At 54.8% G+C, this 16,534-nt stretch overlaps 1 protein-coding gene across 5 annotated transcripts in view; it reads right to left on the reverse strand.

Annotated features, from left to right (window-relative positions):
* ABR (ABR activator of RhoGEF and GTPase) overlaps positions 1–16,534 on the reverse strand; it is a 171,555-nt gene that overhangs the window by 52,488 nt on the left and 102,533 nt on the right. For all 5 annotated transcript variants that reach the window (XM_036073026.2, XM_036073029.2, XM_078068095.1 and 2 more), the window contains 3 exons: positions 11,250–11,435; positions 5,994–6,101; positions 3,233–3,293 (listed from right to left, as the gene is read on the reverse strand). In XM_036073026.2, the coding sequence (XP_035928919.2) occupies positions 3,233–3,293; positions 5,994–6,101; positions 11,250–11,435 (355 nt within the window). The remainder of the gene's footprint in view (positions 1–3,232; positions 3,294–5,993; positions 6,102–11,249; positions 11,436–16,534) is intronic.

Consider the following 16,534-nt stretch of genomic DNA (forward strand, 5'->3'; position numbering starts at 1 on the left):
AGACCCAGGAGAAAGTGCAAGTTCAGCGGGCCCCTGCCAGGGTGGGCCCCGGAGTTCCAGCTCAGGGCAAAGCTGATAGTGCAGTGTCAGCTCCCTCTGTCCCTCTCTCAAGTCCCAGGAGGAAGAGGTTTCTGACTAAGCTCAGCGGTCTGCACAAATGGTGGGTAGGGTTTCAGACGGGTTACTGATACGCCTGCGGTCACCTCGAGTCTACCTGACTGGGGATGTGGAATGAGAGCCCACGTTGGGGGAGAACAGCTAGGAGGAAAGGTGGGGGGGAGGGGAACTCAGGGAGAGGGCTTTGGGGCCACAGTCAGATAGGGAGGGAAGAAGGGGAGGAAGAGCCACCCCAATTGTTCCGTCGGGTCCCCCGGACAATGCAGGGTGAGGAGCCCACCCTTCCCCCTTCATCTGTCCCACGGCTCCAGCAGTCCGGGCTGCTTCCTGCCCCCTGCTTCCCCTACGCTCCCTTCTCCTCACCATGCCATTCCTGTTCCGGAGACAGACACCATTCACCAAGTTGCAACACCTGTCTCCCCACCTCCTCCAGGAAGCCTTCCCTGACCAGGACTTCTGCAAACAATACCCACAGTGCCTGAAAGTCAGACCGCTGACATGAGCAAGCTGTCCTCTCTGTAGTTTGCTGGGTACTTAGTCTGTGTCCAGTGGCACTAATATGTGCTATTTCCTCTGATTAAAAAGAGAAGCAGTTATCACTAGCCCCATTTTACAGATGAGGAAACCTCTCTAAGGCACAGAGAAGTTATATAACTTGCTCACAATAACAAAGCTGCAAATGGCGGCTGGGTTTTGAATGTAGGCCTACCCGTGCTCTTAACTTTGAGCTGTCTTCTTTGGTATGGGAGGGCAGCATCTGCAAAAGCTCAGTGACCCTTGGGAGGATCCTTGGAAAGATTCACCAGGAAGAAGTGGGTAAGCTGGCCTCTTTTGCTACCAAGGTGAGCCCCCTCCTTGGGGGCCTGGATCACACAAGACTTCCTTTTGCATGCCACCCCCAGCATCTGGCTCAGAGACCTGCAGAGTGGGTGCTCAGCAAATAACCATTAAGCCAGAGTGAGCCCCAAGTGCAGAATCCCCCACCCTGGGGCCCCCAGAAGCAGCATCCCTTGGAGGGGCTGAGAAGATTCTAAACAGTGTGGTTGGTAAGGGCTTGTTCTCTCCTCCCTCCCCACTTTGAAGCTGACTTCAAAGACAGTATCACAGGGACCAAAGAAACACTAAACTCCAGTCCCAGGTCTGTTTCACGAATACTAAACTCCCTTTTGGGAAAGGAAGAGGAGGCCAAGGGCCAACCGCACTTCTTTTTTAAGGAGGCAGAGTTGAGACCTGACCCACTCCAAGGCCAGACCAAAAAGAGCATTTCTCCTCTGATCTTCGAACAGGCCAATTTCAAGTCCATCTCTCCTCTTGAGCCCGGCCTGTCAGAATCTGAGCCGACAGGTGGGGGCACAGGGCAGCTTCTGGCCAGTAACTAGAGTTCCCACAGCTGTCCTGCTGGGGCAGCTGGAGAGGGGCTGCCTCAGGGGCTCCTCCATTTAGAGCGATCCTCGACCTGGGAGGGTCTGAGCAGGTGAGCAGACAACAGCCCCTCTAGCACAGTGGCCTCTGAGAAAGAGCCCAGGAAACCTCATCATTTCTCCTCCAGCAAACTGCCACCCCCCTCCGTTCAGCCTTCACCAAGGAGCTCCAGGTTACCACGGAGATGTGAAGGCAAAGTGACTGAGAGGGTGCAGGCAAAACGCCTGGTGGGAGGGAAGAAGGTCCTAAAACCAGCCGCCTGCCACTCCAACACACCGGGGCCCAGGGCAGCCGGCCCCTGGAGGCAACACTTGACCCTCCGCCCCTGCCAAAGACAGCTTGGGTCATCCCTAAAGCACTTCTTGCCTCAGAGGGCAGTGTCCGCTTCCAGACACCTCCTCGCCTAGGTCTGCTTCGGCCCCCGCTGAGCTAGAGCCCGGCCGACAGCACGCACCTGTCCCAGGTCCCCCTTGCTGAGGTTGCTGCACAGAGGCCGCCCCAGGTCCCTTCCACTGACCGATGGGTGTGTGACCTTCACAAAGCAGTGGCCTGCCACGCCCCCCTCTCCCACCAGCATGCACCAAATGCCGGGACCTTAGCTTGAGGGTCTCCCGTGGCTACAAACAACCCCCTGGGAGCAGCCCAGTTCCCTCCTGCTCCCCCAACCGCGGCCACCTCGGTTCTGAGGAGAGAATGTCTCGAAGGCAGCCTGTGCACTCGGAGCACACAATACCCTGGCGGCTCAAGCTCCTCTCCTCTCTCCGGAAACAAAGAAACTCCCAACTTGTCCCTCCAGCAGGGGCTAGCGCCCCCCTGGGCCGAGACCGCTGCCCAGACCAGATGCCCGGTGTGACCAGCTCCTGCTGACCCCCCTCCAGCCCCAGGGCTGCCATGCCTGCAGACACAGCCTTGTCACTTTCTCTCCTTAACAGCATCTCCAGGAAGTTGCCCACTGCCTCCCAAGCTAAGCCTTGGGGAGGGGGTGCCTGGACGCTTGCAGCCTGGCCCTTCCATTTCCAAGCCACCCTGCCCCCGGCGGCCCCAGACTTCAACTCCAGGCCAGAAGCTGGCCAGAACAGGGGCAAACACAGATCCAGCTACTTGCACCCCCTCCCTGCCCTGCCGCCCCCCCTCCGCCCCCCCTTGCCGGCCACATGCCAGCCCACTCCAGCCAGCCCCCAGAGGTGGGAAGCTCTGGGAAGCTACCCCACCTCCCGGGAGAGGGGGCCTGGGTTACCATAGGTGCAGTTACAGCAGAAGCGAACGATGAGGAGGATTTCCATGGCAGCCTCCGTCCCAGCGGCTGGAGCTTGTGGCCATCGCTCGGTGGCTCCCATCAGCAGCCCGGCCACTCAGCCACCTTGCCCGCTGCTGCTGCACAGCCTGAACCAAGCAGCCGCTTCAGAGCGCTCCTCTAGCAGGGGGAGGGGCGGGGAGGGGAGGCGCGCGGGGAGAGGAGGAGGGGAGCGCGCTGCCTGCTGGCATCCTAAGGAGGAGCACGTTTGTAGCTGGCCGGCTGCCTAGGGACAGAGGCTGGATTCCTCGCGTTTGTGCACCACACACACACACACACACACACACACACACACACACACACACACACTGCCATGCACATGCTCACACTAGCAGGGCACCACAGTCTACAAAGCAGACAAAGGAAGGTGACGATTATCCAGCCCGCTCCCCAGAGTACCTTCCATAGTGACTGACGTGTGGCTGTCCTTGGAGTCCTTGGGACCTTTCACTTTGAGTTCCTGCCGAGCAGAGGGGAGGAATCACTACGTGGCCCGTCCCCTGAACCTCCCCATCCCCCATCGTAGGCAGAGCAGGAAGAAGCGCTCTGAAACCCAGGGCGCAAACAGGAGGACAAAGACGAAAGCACAGGTCTCCCCCTGACTCACTGACTCCAGACTCCCTGTGCCACACCCATGATCTCCAGGAGCCCGTGCAGTAGCGAGGAGGCTGGGGGTAGGCGGGAAGGAGGGGCTCTGGGTACCAGAGAGGTCTGGAGCAATGGTGCTCCTCGGACACACCCCCTAACGCCCCTCCCTGGTGACTCCAAGGGCCTTAGAGAGAGGTGGCAAGAGCGGGATCCCCCAGCAGCAGCCAGTATTTAGGGGTCTGTCCACCATCAGCCCGGGGTACATGGGATTTCAGAGGACAAACAGCAGGTGTACCAGCACCTTAGGGTGTGAGCAGCCCTGGAGATAAGGAGCAAGGGGTCCTGCGCACCTGGGGCAGAGACTGAGCTCCACAGGGCAGTCCCACCTAGATCCTACCCCGATTGAGAGGGATTCACCCAGCCCCCAACCCCACCTGCCACCCCCACCCATAGGTGCCTGTGCTAGCATCAGGGAGGAAACTGCAAGCAAGGAAAAGGCCACACCCCTCCTGGCCCCCAAGCAAAGTGACCCGGAGTGAGCGCCGGAAAGGGACTCTAGGGATTGCTTATCTGATCCTCTTTTCTCTGTCTTTAGAGAGGTTCCAGCTCTAGCCCTGTCGACAGACCCACCACTAGGGCCCGCAACTGGAGCTCTAACACAATCCCCACTTGCAGGGCAGAGTGCACGGAGGGGGCCTCCAAGTGGGGCGTCAGCAGGGAGGCCAGGGTGAGGGGAGGCCAAGGTCAGGAACCCAGGGGATGTTGCCTGCTCTGCCTGGGAGGGGGGACATGCCCAGGCAGCAGGAGCTCCACATTTCCTACTCCTGCCTCAAGCTGTTTCTGGACAGAGAAAACCCTAGGGACTGAGCTTGGGGGTTGGGGTGGGGAGAAGGGTCCCTGGCGGGTGTGTCCCTGGTGGGTGTCTGGATTCCTGGCTTCAGGAAACTTGCCTCCGTGCCCCCCTCCAGTGTAGCCTAGAGGTATGACATCGCTCCGGCTGCAGAGGAGAAGGGCCCTAATTGCAGTAATTAAGTAGAAATGCCAGAATGAAGTGACAGCGTCAGCGCATGAGTCAGGGTGAGAAGCCACCTGGCAGCAGGCCAGGGGGCCAGCTCTGCCGCTGGGGCCAGCAGGCTGGGAGAGGGACTCGGGAGGAGTGCAGGGGTTTCTGCCGACCAGAGAATGGGCAGTCAGCCTAGGCTAAGAGGAGGCTCACCACTCTCTAGACCAGACATGACCCTGGGCAGCCTTGGACACATATCATCAAGCGGATCCAGTTTGTTCCCAGGGAGGCCTGGGAGCCATGAGGGGAAGCACCATTTCTCCGCCCTTGTGACTCCACGTAGAGGGACTTCCCCACCCACCTCCGTCCGTCCTCCCAGGCACAGGGTGACTCACCTGATGGCTGCAGCTGGGAGAAGAAACAGAGCTTAGCTCCCTGTTTCCATCCCCGGTAGATGTGTTTCATTGTGGAGGGCAAGTGTTAGCAAGCCCAGTGTGCCTACAGATCCAAGTCCACATTCTTCCAACCTGGCTTTTACTAGTAATCGAGCTGACATTTTCATGTCCCTCTGTCCAACTCATGTGCTGCCTCTCAGCTGATTCCAAACTGGAGCAGAACCCATAACCCCAGGAGTCTCACCAACACTACCCTGCATCCCACCAACTTTTCTAGCATCAGAGCGGAGATGGGAAAGCAAAGGGTCCAGAGAGGCCCATAAGGCCAAATTTCCAAAGCTGCAGAAGGAGCCCTCCCTGCCCGGGAACCAGAGGTTCTCTTGCCCCAAGCTTGGTGCTGGGTCTGTGACTGCCAAGGCCAGCAGCTTGGGGAGCTCACGGAGATGCTTTCGGCCCAAGACAGAGGCTGGGCTGTGCTCCTGGAGGAGATCAGAGCTCCTCCCTGCCACTTCCTGAAGAGGCAATGGCAGCCAATGACACAGCTTTGCCCTGCAGAGGAGCACGGGAGGAAGGCTTGGCTGCAGCAGCAGGGACAGGCAAGCTTCCAGCCAGGGAGTGTAGCGCTGCTTCTCACAAACGGCCCTGGTCCTCTCTCTGTCGTGCAGTTGTAAGGATCTTAAACGACCACCTAGTCCAGACCTCTTCCCATCTTTCTGATCATAAAAATCACCCGGGAAGCTTGTTAAAAATATAAACTCCTGGGTTCCACCCCAAACTCTCTGAATTAAAGCTCCAAGGAAGGTGTCTGAAGATCTGCATTTTAAACAGTGCCCCTGGTGGTTCTTATCAAGCAAGCTGGGGGTGAGCTGAAGAATCCAGACACCCCACTTGACAGAAGAGGAAATAAGGCCAAGAGAAGGGAAGTGACTGGCTCAAGGTCACCACAGTGTGTGAGAATACTGCTTTTTTTCTTTTTTGTCTCCTCTGTTCTAATACAGAATAACCTAAATAGAATAACAAAATCAAACACATTGTTATTCTTATATTAAGAGGGAAAATATCAAGTGTGAGAAAGCAAATGTCAGTCTAAGTTGTTACCCTCAGGGGAACCATTTCCCTAACCGGCAACAGGCCTAGAGGCTGGAAGGCAGGGGCTGTGCAGGGAGTTGCCCACCTCAGAGATCTTCTGGAACTGGTTGTTGGATTGGCTGCACTTCTCAGCTGTCTCCAGAGCGACTTTGTAGTTATCCACAAACGCTTTGTACACGCCAAGCTGGCTGGCCTGCAGGGAGAAGAGGAGAGAGAAGGGAGGGCAGTGGGATGGGAGAGAGGATTAATGAATGGATGAAAGCGTAAGCAAGGCACCTGGAGCTCCCTTAGCACTTGGAACCTCTAACTTTGCTCCAAAGGGCTACGCTGGAACAGAGGGGAAAGGCAGGATGAACATACTACGGTATCCCTTTGAACTTGACAGTTTCCATGGAAACCAGCTCAGCCAATAAGGTTAACAAGAGGGTACTGGGGGTTGGGGGAGCAGGGGGCAGGGCCTTTGTTGGCACGCTAGAAATTCAACAGCATTTGGCTTTATTTAGCATCATAAAGGTCTCCCAGGGTTTGAAGCCCCTTAAGGCCTCACACGTCTTTCACATCCTGGAATTAGCTGGAGCAGGGAGGGCACACGTGGCCTGCTCAGTACCCCACTCCCCGTGCTGAGTGTAAGGCACAGCATTTAAAGGTGCAGTCCCGGGGGCGCCTGGCTGGCTCAGGCAGTGGAGCATGCGACTCTTGATCTCGGGGTTGTGGGTTCGAGCCCCACGCTGGGTGTACAGACTACTTAAAAAAAGAGGTGCAGTCCCCACTTCCCTTGGCCTCTCTCAGTTCCTGTCCCCTCATCCTCAGCCTCTTAAGGAGCCAGAGACCCTACCTGCCTCAGTACACATTTGCGTGTCGCTCTGAACCTAACACAAATTTAATTCCTCAAATATTTATGGAAAGTCTTCCTGTGCTTTGCATATGCATTTCCTCTTGAGAGAGTAAAGGGTGGAAATGTGAATTAAAAGCACAGTGAGATACTATTTCATCCCCATCAATCTGGCCAAAATTTAAAAGTCTAATGATATCAAGGGTTGGCAAGAATGCAGGGGAAATTAGAGCTTTTATAGACCGCTTACGGGGATGTGAGGCCTGTTATTTGGACAGTAATTTGTCAATAACTGATAAAGCCGAAAATATGCACAGCTTGGCCTACTCCTTAGCAAATCCACTTCTACATACAAACGCCAGAGCTCTGGGGTCCCGTTCAGGAGTCAATCACTACCTGTGGCAGGTGAGCACCTGAAATGTGGCTAGTCCAAATTGAGATGTGCCGTGTGTGTGTGTGTGCGCGCGCGCGCACACGCGCTTTAGAGAGGGAGATGGGGCAGAGGGAGGGGGAAAAGGAAAGAGAATCTTAAGCAGGCTCCACGCCCAGCTCGGAGCCGGACACGGGGCTCAATCTCACAACCCCGAAATCATGACCTGAGCCGAAATCAAAAGTCAGACACTTAACCGACTAAGCCACCCAGGCACCCTGAGTTGTGCTCTAAATATAAATACACACTGGATTTCAAGGGCTTAGTATGTAAAAGAGAATGTAAATTACCTTATTAATTTTTAAATATTGATTACATGTTGAAATGACAGCATTTTGGATCTCTTGGGCTAAATACATATTTTTTAAAAATACATTTTTAAAATTAATTTCATGTACTTATTTTTAAAGTATAAGGCTACTAGAGAATTTAAAATTATATATGTGGCTCGCATTACAGTTCTGCTGGAAACACCGCTCTAGAGAAACTTGCATATGTGTGTACCCAAGGAGATGTAAGCAAGGGAATTCACTGCTTCACTCTTCCTCCTGTGGAAAGACTGGTAACAGATGCTCACAAAGAGGGGAATTCATACTCACACAGTTAAATGAATGAATGAGATCTATGGGTAGTAACACCGACCAGTTCCTAAGCAAATGTTGATCGAATTGCAAAATACATAAACATTGCAAAATACATACATTTAAAAAGTACATGTAATGCCATAAAAAGATACAGATACATAATAAAAATACAAACTGCAGCCCAAGAAGGCAACACACCAAATTCATTCCAGTAGCTGCTTCCGGGCTAAGCAGAAGGGCACAAGGAAGGGAGAGAGAGACTTCACCTATAATGCTTTGTTTTCTTGATTAAAAAGTCTTTCTATCTTCAGAGCTTAACAACCCTTAATTCCGGGAGAGGAGGGCACAGTTGTTTGCTACATGTATTCTCTAGAATTTCTGGTTTAAATATTTTGCAATGAAGCAGCAAAGGAGGTTCAGCTGCTATTGGGCTTCCTCCGGGGATTCCACCACAGTGCTGGGGAAAGCAGGCTGCCCGTGAGACCCACCCTGGACCACTCTGCTTTTTGCAGAATCCTTGTGCTCCTCCAGATCCCAAAGAGGTGGGGCAGGTGGAAGATGGCAGGCAGGAAGGTGGCAGGTGGGGGGCCAGGAAGGCCAGAGAGGAAAATGAGAACTGGGATGCTTGCAGAAAAGCCAAGGCCAGAGCTGTGCAGATCTCAGCCCCAGACGGGCCAGACTTGGCAAAGACGAAAAATCTGGGGGGAAGTGCAGGAAGGGATGAACTCAATTGCTTTTCCAGGGGGAGTACTGGCCCCCCGGTGTCCCAAGCTACACGGGAGGTGCTAGACAGTTGCTTCCTAAACCAAAGTAAAAATCATTGCTTTTCTTCTTCCGGGGATGCGCTCTCCTTGTCCCCCTTTCGCATAAGAACATAAGGGCTGGCTGCCCAGGTTGGAACACTATCTCCCATCCCACGGCCCAAGGGGGTAGCAGGAGGGGAGTCAGCCCAGGAGCCACCTCTGCAGAAGGCCCGTGCACAGGGTCACTGACCATCCCAGGCGCTGCCATCCCCACGGCGTAGCCCCGTCGGTAGAGCCTGAGGCCCGGCCTGCCACGGCCATTAACTGCCAAGCGGAGGTTGCTTGGAAAACAGCAGCCTGGCACTGGGGTGATCTCATAAAACAAATAGCAGAGATGCTAATTCCCTTCCCTCAGTAATGGAGACCAGCTGAAAATAAACTACCTCCAGATGCCTGGACCGCCTAGGCTCCTCCCCGGCCCTCCTAGGCCTGCAGTTCCAGGGGCTGCGGGTAGCAGTTCACGCTGCTGGGGGGAGGGAAGGGAGGTAGCAAATTCACGACCCGGGCCTGCGGAGCTGAATGGGGGACCCTGGTGACAGCAGGGTCCGAGTGACCAAGATAAACTGGACAGCCAGTGGAAAAATCCACTGTGCTCTGGCCTATGCGCCGCAGCCCCCCCCACCCCTGCCTCTGGTTTGCTCTCTTATGCCCTCCCGAGGGCTGATCAGCTCAGGCTCCTGGGACCAGGCCGGGAGTGATGACTGGGTATGCACGGTCCCTGAACTGGGGCAGGTACTCCGGGGCTGCTGGACCCAGGAGCGTGGGGTTCCCCATGCAATACCACCTTCCGGGGTGCCTCTCACTAACCACAGCAACAACGACGACGATCGTGGCAGTAGTGATGGTAATAACAGTAATGCTAATGGCTGACTATTGAGTATTTACTAATTTACTCTGTTCTGGGCCCGATTCCAAGCACTTTTCAGGTATTAACTCACATAGTCCTCACAACAGTTCAATGAGGTAACTACTATTATTATCCTCTTTTTTACAGATGAGGAAGCTGAGTCACAGAGAGGTTGTGCCCAAAGTCACAGGTTTAATCTGTGGCAGAGCCAGGATTCAGTCAGCTGTGGCCGGGGCGCCTGGATGGCGCAGTCGGTTAAGCGTCTGACTCTTGCTTTTGGCTCAGGTCATGATCTCAGGGTTGTGAGATGGGAGCCCCGCTTTAAGCCCCACATCGGGCTCCGCACTCAGCACAGAGTCTACTTGGGAGTCTCTCTCCCTCTCCCTCTGCCCCTCCCCACCTCTGTGTGTGCGCTCCATCTCTCTCTCTCTCTCTCTCTCAAATAAATAAATAAATCTTAAAAACAAACAAACAAACAAACAAAAACCCCAAAGTCAGCTGTGGCTCTAGAAGCTATATTAGTCCCTACAACACTGCTGGCCTCTTGGGACACAGACCTCAGGCCCTGTGATGTCCCCCTCAATGCCTTCCAATTTCTCCCTAGTCACAATGGTCAAGGTCATGGTGCGTTCGTTCGTTCGTTCGTTCATGTATTGACTGCGGGGCTGGTTCTGGGGTCTACTGATGAAGAAAATACAGTCTGTTCTCCCAGAGCTTATGGTTTTAGGGACACAGGAGGTTACTGGGTTCACTGAGGGGATAAGCATAGGGGCTGCATTTGAAGGTTGGGGGAAGGCTTCTCCAAGGAAGTCACTTCTAAACTGGAAGCAGTTGGGGAAGGACATTTCAGGCAGCCAGAGCTGCAAGAACAGAGAGGTCAAGAGTGTCTGCTGCATGAACTGAGAATAGAAAGTTCAGGGTCAGGAGGCACAAGGACAGGGGAAGCAGTAGCTAGAGGCAGCCAGAGGCCTGGACAGAGGCCAGCATGCAAAAGGTCTCATAAGCCATTCCTGGCATTTATCCAACAGGCAAGGGGGAGCCACTGAAGGGATTTAAGTAGGGGACAAGTGAGGTCTGGTCAGGGGTTCGGATAACTCTCTTCTGCTGCTAGGTAGAGGTCGGGGGCTGATGGGGAGGAGGGCCTGGAGGTAGGAGCCACTCCTGAGGTGAGGGCACCAGAGGCGGTGGGGAGAGGTAGGCAGCAGTGAGCATCCTCCGGAAGTGGGGATGGGGAAGGGGGTGGGGCAGGGGAGGTGCCAAGGACTAGTCCAAGGGAGTCATGGATGGACGGGGGTTGGGACGGTGGCAGCACCCACAGACACAGAGGCAGGAAGAAGAGCAAAGAACTTCCGAGACAATAAGTTCAGTTCTGAACATGCTGTGAGCTTGAGGGCCTAGGAGTGAGTATCCAAGCAAGAGTTTTCTCCAGTGTAAGGAAAGTACAGGCCTGTCCATTCAACCAGTCCCACCACTGCAGAGGAGCTAAAGGAGAGGGGCTGCTCCCTGCCCACCACCATCCACACCCAGAGAACAAAGACCATGCACTGGCAGTCTCCTTGCTGCCTCCTGGGCTGGCAGAAGTTATGGGCAGGGAAAGATCAGGGAAGAGTGGGGTTGGGGGCGCCATGGGTCTGACCTAGGAGGTCCTCCAGGGGACACAGCCAGAGACAGTCTCAGAGCTAGGCCCAGGGCCCTACAGAGCAGAGGCCCAGGCTTTCCCCCAGGACTCAGAAGTGACCCAGGCCTTCAAGGAGGCCAAGAAGGCTGGGGATGCCTGGACGTCTCCCAACACCAGCAGCTCCACAGAGGCATCGGATGAGGACCGTCCGTCGACGGAAGACTCACCAGCTTCTGGAAGAGGTGGCCCATGGTGACCTGGCTGTCCCACTGCTGCACCTTGGGGCAGAGGTTGTCATAGAACTCCTTGTGGATCTCGTAGATGTCCTGGATCTTGTAGAAGATGGTCTCGATCTGTTGGATGGTGAGCACGGGCTGGGAGGTGGTGGCTGTGGCCTTCAGGGGTTTCATGGGCTGGGAGCCAGGAAGGAGAAAAGAGAAGGTGAGGGGCAAGAAACCAGATGGGCCACTGATTCGCCCTTCCCGCGAATTCGCTGATTCGCCCTTCCCGCGAATTCGCTGATTCGCCCTTCCCGCGGCTGGAGTGGTGCCCAGACAAGGCCACGGAGGGCAGGGCACCTGAAGTGTGGTTTGCATCGAGTTGCTGCTGTCATAGGCTCCAACGAGCCATGCCCCACTGCAAGGAGGGGGACCCTGACAGCCAGGGCCTGGTCCGGCAGCCCTCCCAGGCCCATGGGTTAATGCCAGGACACGTTTCCCCCACGCCCTTGTCGCCCAAGGGGTCCCCGGCCCCCAGCCTGTACTGGGTTCGCTTATTGGTTTAATAGGATCCATGCCTTTCTTCCACGGTGGCCTCATGTCCTTATTTACAAGCTCTCTTGTCACACATCCGTGGAAGGGAGGGTTGACTGGGAACTCGAGCCCTAAGCTATTTCCTTCCAAGAAACAGAACATGATTCTAGGATTTGGTGGTAGAGCCTCAAAGAAACTCAAGACCAATCTCAGCTACACTGACATTTCAAGTTCCCATCCCAGTATAGGGAGAGCGAGCAGGCGGCACAGATGCCACCGTCCTACCTCCTGCACCCACGGCAGACATTACTAGTCGATCACAGTGCTCTTTCTCACTGAGCTTATCTCCACCAAGATGCTCCAGGGGCTGCAGGTGGAGTGGATGCAGTGACAAGCAGTAACTCAGGACCACTCCCTAACACTGGCAGGGAGCTGCAGTTGTCCTCTTAATGCCCAATAGGACTGTAGGAGACTGTAGGAGAATGGGACCTGGGTGCATTTTCTTCAGTGTGATTTTCTGTATTTTCTAAATCACCTAAAATGAGTAAATCTTAATTTTATAATCAGGGGGAAAAAAGCTATTAAAATTCATAGTTGAAGCAAAAAAACATCCTGATGTCAAAAGATGAGGAACTCTTCCTTGACTGGCCTTCCCTCAGCCCCAAAGCCCCCCGAAGATGCCTAGACTGCCCTCCAGAGGCCCTTCAGGGGACAGGGTCTGGACACCTGCCACTTAGAGAAAGTGTGGGTCGGGCAGGCACATTTACGCAGAAGAGAGAAGCCTGAGTCAGACGTGGTTAATGTTCTTCCTCTAGCTGAAGGGCTGTGTGGAAAGAGGCCTTTGACTTAGTCTGAGTCACTCTGGAAACCCAGGAACAGCCAGGAGGAGTCATGGGGGCAGGTGTGGACTCCCTAGAGCTGACCCTCATTACCTCACGGGATTGGTTCCAGCCAGAGAAGCATTCTAGCCGATAATGGGTGACTCGGTGCTGGACTGGATGGAACAGTGACATTAACAGAGGCCAGAGTTATCCCTGGCTCAGTCTGAGAGAGGACCAGCAGCTCAAGCCACCACAGCAGCCAACTTCCAGCCACGCTTCCTGCTCTCCTCTCTGCTGCCTCTCTGCTGGTGGCAGGGCCTCGTCTGTCCATAAGAGGAAGTTCATCTACCCAAATACCCAGATGATGCTCTGACTTCCAGCTCCTGTGTCCTCCCAGCTCTATAAAGTCCAGAAGCGAGGATAAAGGCAGGGAAAAGCAGAGCGCTCCTTCTGACCCTCTTAGTGCTGGAACCAACTAACCCTAATGTCCAGGCTTTGCTAGGGCAGTAGGATGAGGTTTTCCTTGGTGCAGGCCAAGAGGTGTGGGTTTGAGTCTCAGCTCTGCCACTTAATAGCTGTGGGCACGTCACTTAGCATCTGGGCCTCAGCAGCCTCATTTGTAAAACTGGGATAATATTACCTTCTCAAGAACACTGATGGGAAGATCAAAAGCCATATTTATATAAAATATCAAGTATGTGCCTGGGACCCAGAAGGCAGCCAATAATGTTAGCTGCTACCATTATTATTATTCGCCCCACAAATAATGTACCAAGTGCCTAATGTGAGGCCAGACCAGGTATTCAGTGATTCACCACACACGTCCAGTCCCTGCCCTGTGGAGCCTCCCATCCAGTAGGCGAGACAGACAAAACACAAGGAAACTGTCAAACACATTATTTCCACCTAAGTGCAATGAAAATAATAAGAAGGAGACCTCCTGAGCCAGGGTGGGGAAGGACAGCTTCTCCCAGAAGGGAACATTTACTGTGAAATGGAAGCCCGGGGGCTCAGAGGACAGTATTCCTCAACGCCGGTCCCAAGGTGGGCATGCGCTTGGTGAGAGAGAGGAGCTGGAGAAAGCCAGGGAGCCCAGGTGCAGTGGGCAAGGGGCAGGGGCAGGGGGGAGGAGCGGGGCCAAGGCAGGGCTGGAGGACCAGGCAGGGGCCAGACCAGGCAGGGGGAAGGAATGTCGCTTTTAAGTCCTTGTAATGACCCAGCTTTCCCTGAAGGGATTTAGGCAGGGGAGTGATGGGGGGCCAATTCTCTTTTCAGGAGATTATTTTTCTGACTCATGATCCTTGCTCTGGAGAACATTATGATCCATTTGGGTAAACTGGACCAACACAAATGAAACAATGTAGTGCACAAAGCCAGATAGGGCATTACCCACCTTGGGCTGTAAATACCAACCAAGTGGTCCCGAGGCTGTGCTGGTACACCTCAGGGGGCTTCACAGAGGAAGTGACAGGAACAGGGCCTCGAAGGTGGGGAAGGTCTGAGTAGGTGGAGGGTGGGGTGTGAGTAAGCACACCAGGCCAGGAAACAGAAGGAACCAGGAGCCAGAGGAAGGGCACACTGTTCTCCCAACCCCAGGTGGGTGGCCCCACTCAGCTTCAGGGCTCCCAACATTCTGTGAAGGATACGGAGCTGTTCCTCAAGATCGCTGTCCTAATTTATCCTTTTTTCCTCCCCCCCCACCGCCCCGGCCCCGGAGCCAGCGGAGGGACAAGTCAGCACAGGGTCCCAGAACCTCTCCTCCTCGCTCCTGCCTGGGTGCAATCCCCACGCAGAGGGGAATAAAGTACCTAGGGCGGGAACAGCCCTGGGAAGATGAAGGGTCAGGACTTCTCAGAGGCTGTTGGGTAAGCACTCATCGGCCACCTAGGTGAAGACAAGACCCAATTGCTCTGCTTCCTCCTCAACTTCCCACTCTGTCTACAAAAAAGGAAGAAATGGGTGCTCACCAGCAGCGGGTCACGTGGACGGGGCCTGCACTCGGGCCGTCAGAGGGTTCTCCGGACAAGGTTGGGGACCTTTGGTCTCAGCCCTGATTTCGCTTGGGGGTAAGGGAAAGTGGGGGGCGTGTGTGAGCTCCGGCTGGCCAGAGACCCTTGAAGGCAGTTACTTTTATCTGGTGAAGCCCTGAATCCAGGCCTCAGGGCCAGATGGCTATAAGGCAAAAGCAACTCAACACTGAGCTCGGATCCAACACTGTTCTTCAGCCCAAGGGCTAGCATACTTCTACCTCCTCCCAGAATCCTGCTGCAGAAAGCAAGGCTAGCCCCTGGCTCTCCATTTCATCAGGGGAGAAATGGATTCTTAAAAAAAAAAAAAAAGAGGATCACTGAGTGACCTGGGAGTCGAGCCTGGCTCTCCATTTCTCACAAAGGGCTTCTCAGGAAGAAGGGCCAGGTGGGTTCTGACTCATAGTGGGACTTCACAGAGCCGTCTGTCGGCTCTGTCCCCCAGCAACCTGCTTTCGAAACGGGAAAGAAATCAGCCCACTTCCTCCACCTCCTATCCCAGAAGGCCTGGAGGCTGCTAACGTATCACCTCAGTTACTCCTCCTCCCGGAACCCAGGGAGGGAAACATCATTAACCTATTTTAGTGATAAGGAACCTGAGAACCCCAAAGCAAACTGCCAGAATGACAGGCTGAGAAAGGAGGGCCAGTGGGGCCCAGCGATGGGAAGTCCTGTAGCAATGGCCAGAGGCAGCCCCTGAGCTCACTTCCCACATTCCCCGTGGTAGGTGAGATGCAGAATGACACGCATTTGGTTTGTCTCCCTTCCTCCACGCCCCACTTCGGCCCACTCCATTTGTAATCTGAGCCAACCAGGAACCCGGAGGTTTCCATATTACCAGACCTTGCTCCAGCCAACAACCCAGGGGGCAGGAACAGAGGCTCTTGTGTGGGTCCCAGCTGCGCCTGTGCGTGCACACACACCACACACACCCAGCCATCTGCATATCAGGAAGTGTTAAGTGAGAATAGTCTAACACAAACACGGTAGGAGCAGAGCCGGGGAGCGGGGGGGATGAGTAGGAGATCTGGGAGTGGGCCACGGAGAGGAGAGATTTTCTTCCCCAGGGCCCCTTGGTCAGATCAGCCCCCAAAGAGCAAAGGGCTCTAGCAACCAGGCGGCTGTGAGGGGAGGGCTCCCAGCTCAAGGAGGGGGGTGGGGAGGCTTGATTCCTTATCTCTGAGGTTCATTATCTGAGGCTGTGGCTGTGGAGGGTCCTGCCCCCTCTTCCTGGGGCCCAACAGCGCCAGCGCAGACCAGGCCTCCCAGCTGGCCTCTCCCCTCCCTCCTCCTGCCTCTGTTCAAGGAAGAACCAATCAGGGGCTCGCAATGAACAGGCTGGGGCGGGGGGAGCAGAAGGAGGTGTCCTGGGTGGCCTCAGGACTGTGGCCCCAGCCTCACAGGTTTTGGCTTTGAGTCCTGAGCTGTTAGGAAGGAGAGGCAGGGAGGCAGTGTCTTGGGCCCTACTTCTGTTATCTTTGCCCGGACACACGGAAACTCACATTAGGCCCAATGACTGACGAGAAGGCACCTTGGAATCTATGAGGGGCTGGCCTCCTCCGAGGACGCGCCTCCCCTTCCTTCGGGGAAAGGCTGTGTTGACAGAAACAGGCTCCAACCTGCGTCTCTCCCAGCACTGGTCAAAATAAGAGCAGCAGCTAATGCTTTAGTCTCTGTTCTAAGAGCTTCACATACAAACTCATTTTGTCCCCACAACAACCCCATGAACAGAGTACTAGTATCAGGATCCGCAGTTTGCAGATGGAGAAAATGGGCCACGAGGGTTCATGAACGCGCTGAAGGGCTTGAGCTCGAGAGCGGTCAAGCAGGGATTCTGACAGGCGGTTTGGGTCCTCTGTTGGAACTCCTCTCAAATGCGCATCCTTTTAGTAATGACAATGACGCCCCCTCC

Source organism: Halichoerus grypus, chromosome 2 (genome assembly GCF_964656455.1).
Source record: "Halichoerus grypus chromosome 2, mHalGry1.hap1.1, whole genome shotgun sequence".
NCBI lineage: Eukaryota > Metazoa > Chordata > Mammalia > Carnivora > Phocidae > Halichoerus > Halichoerus grypus.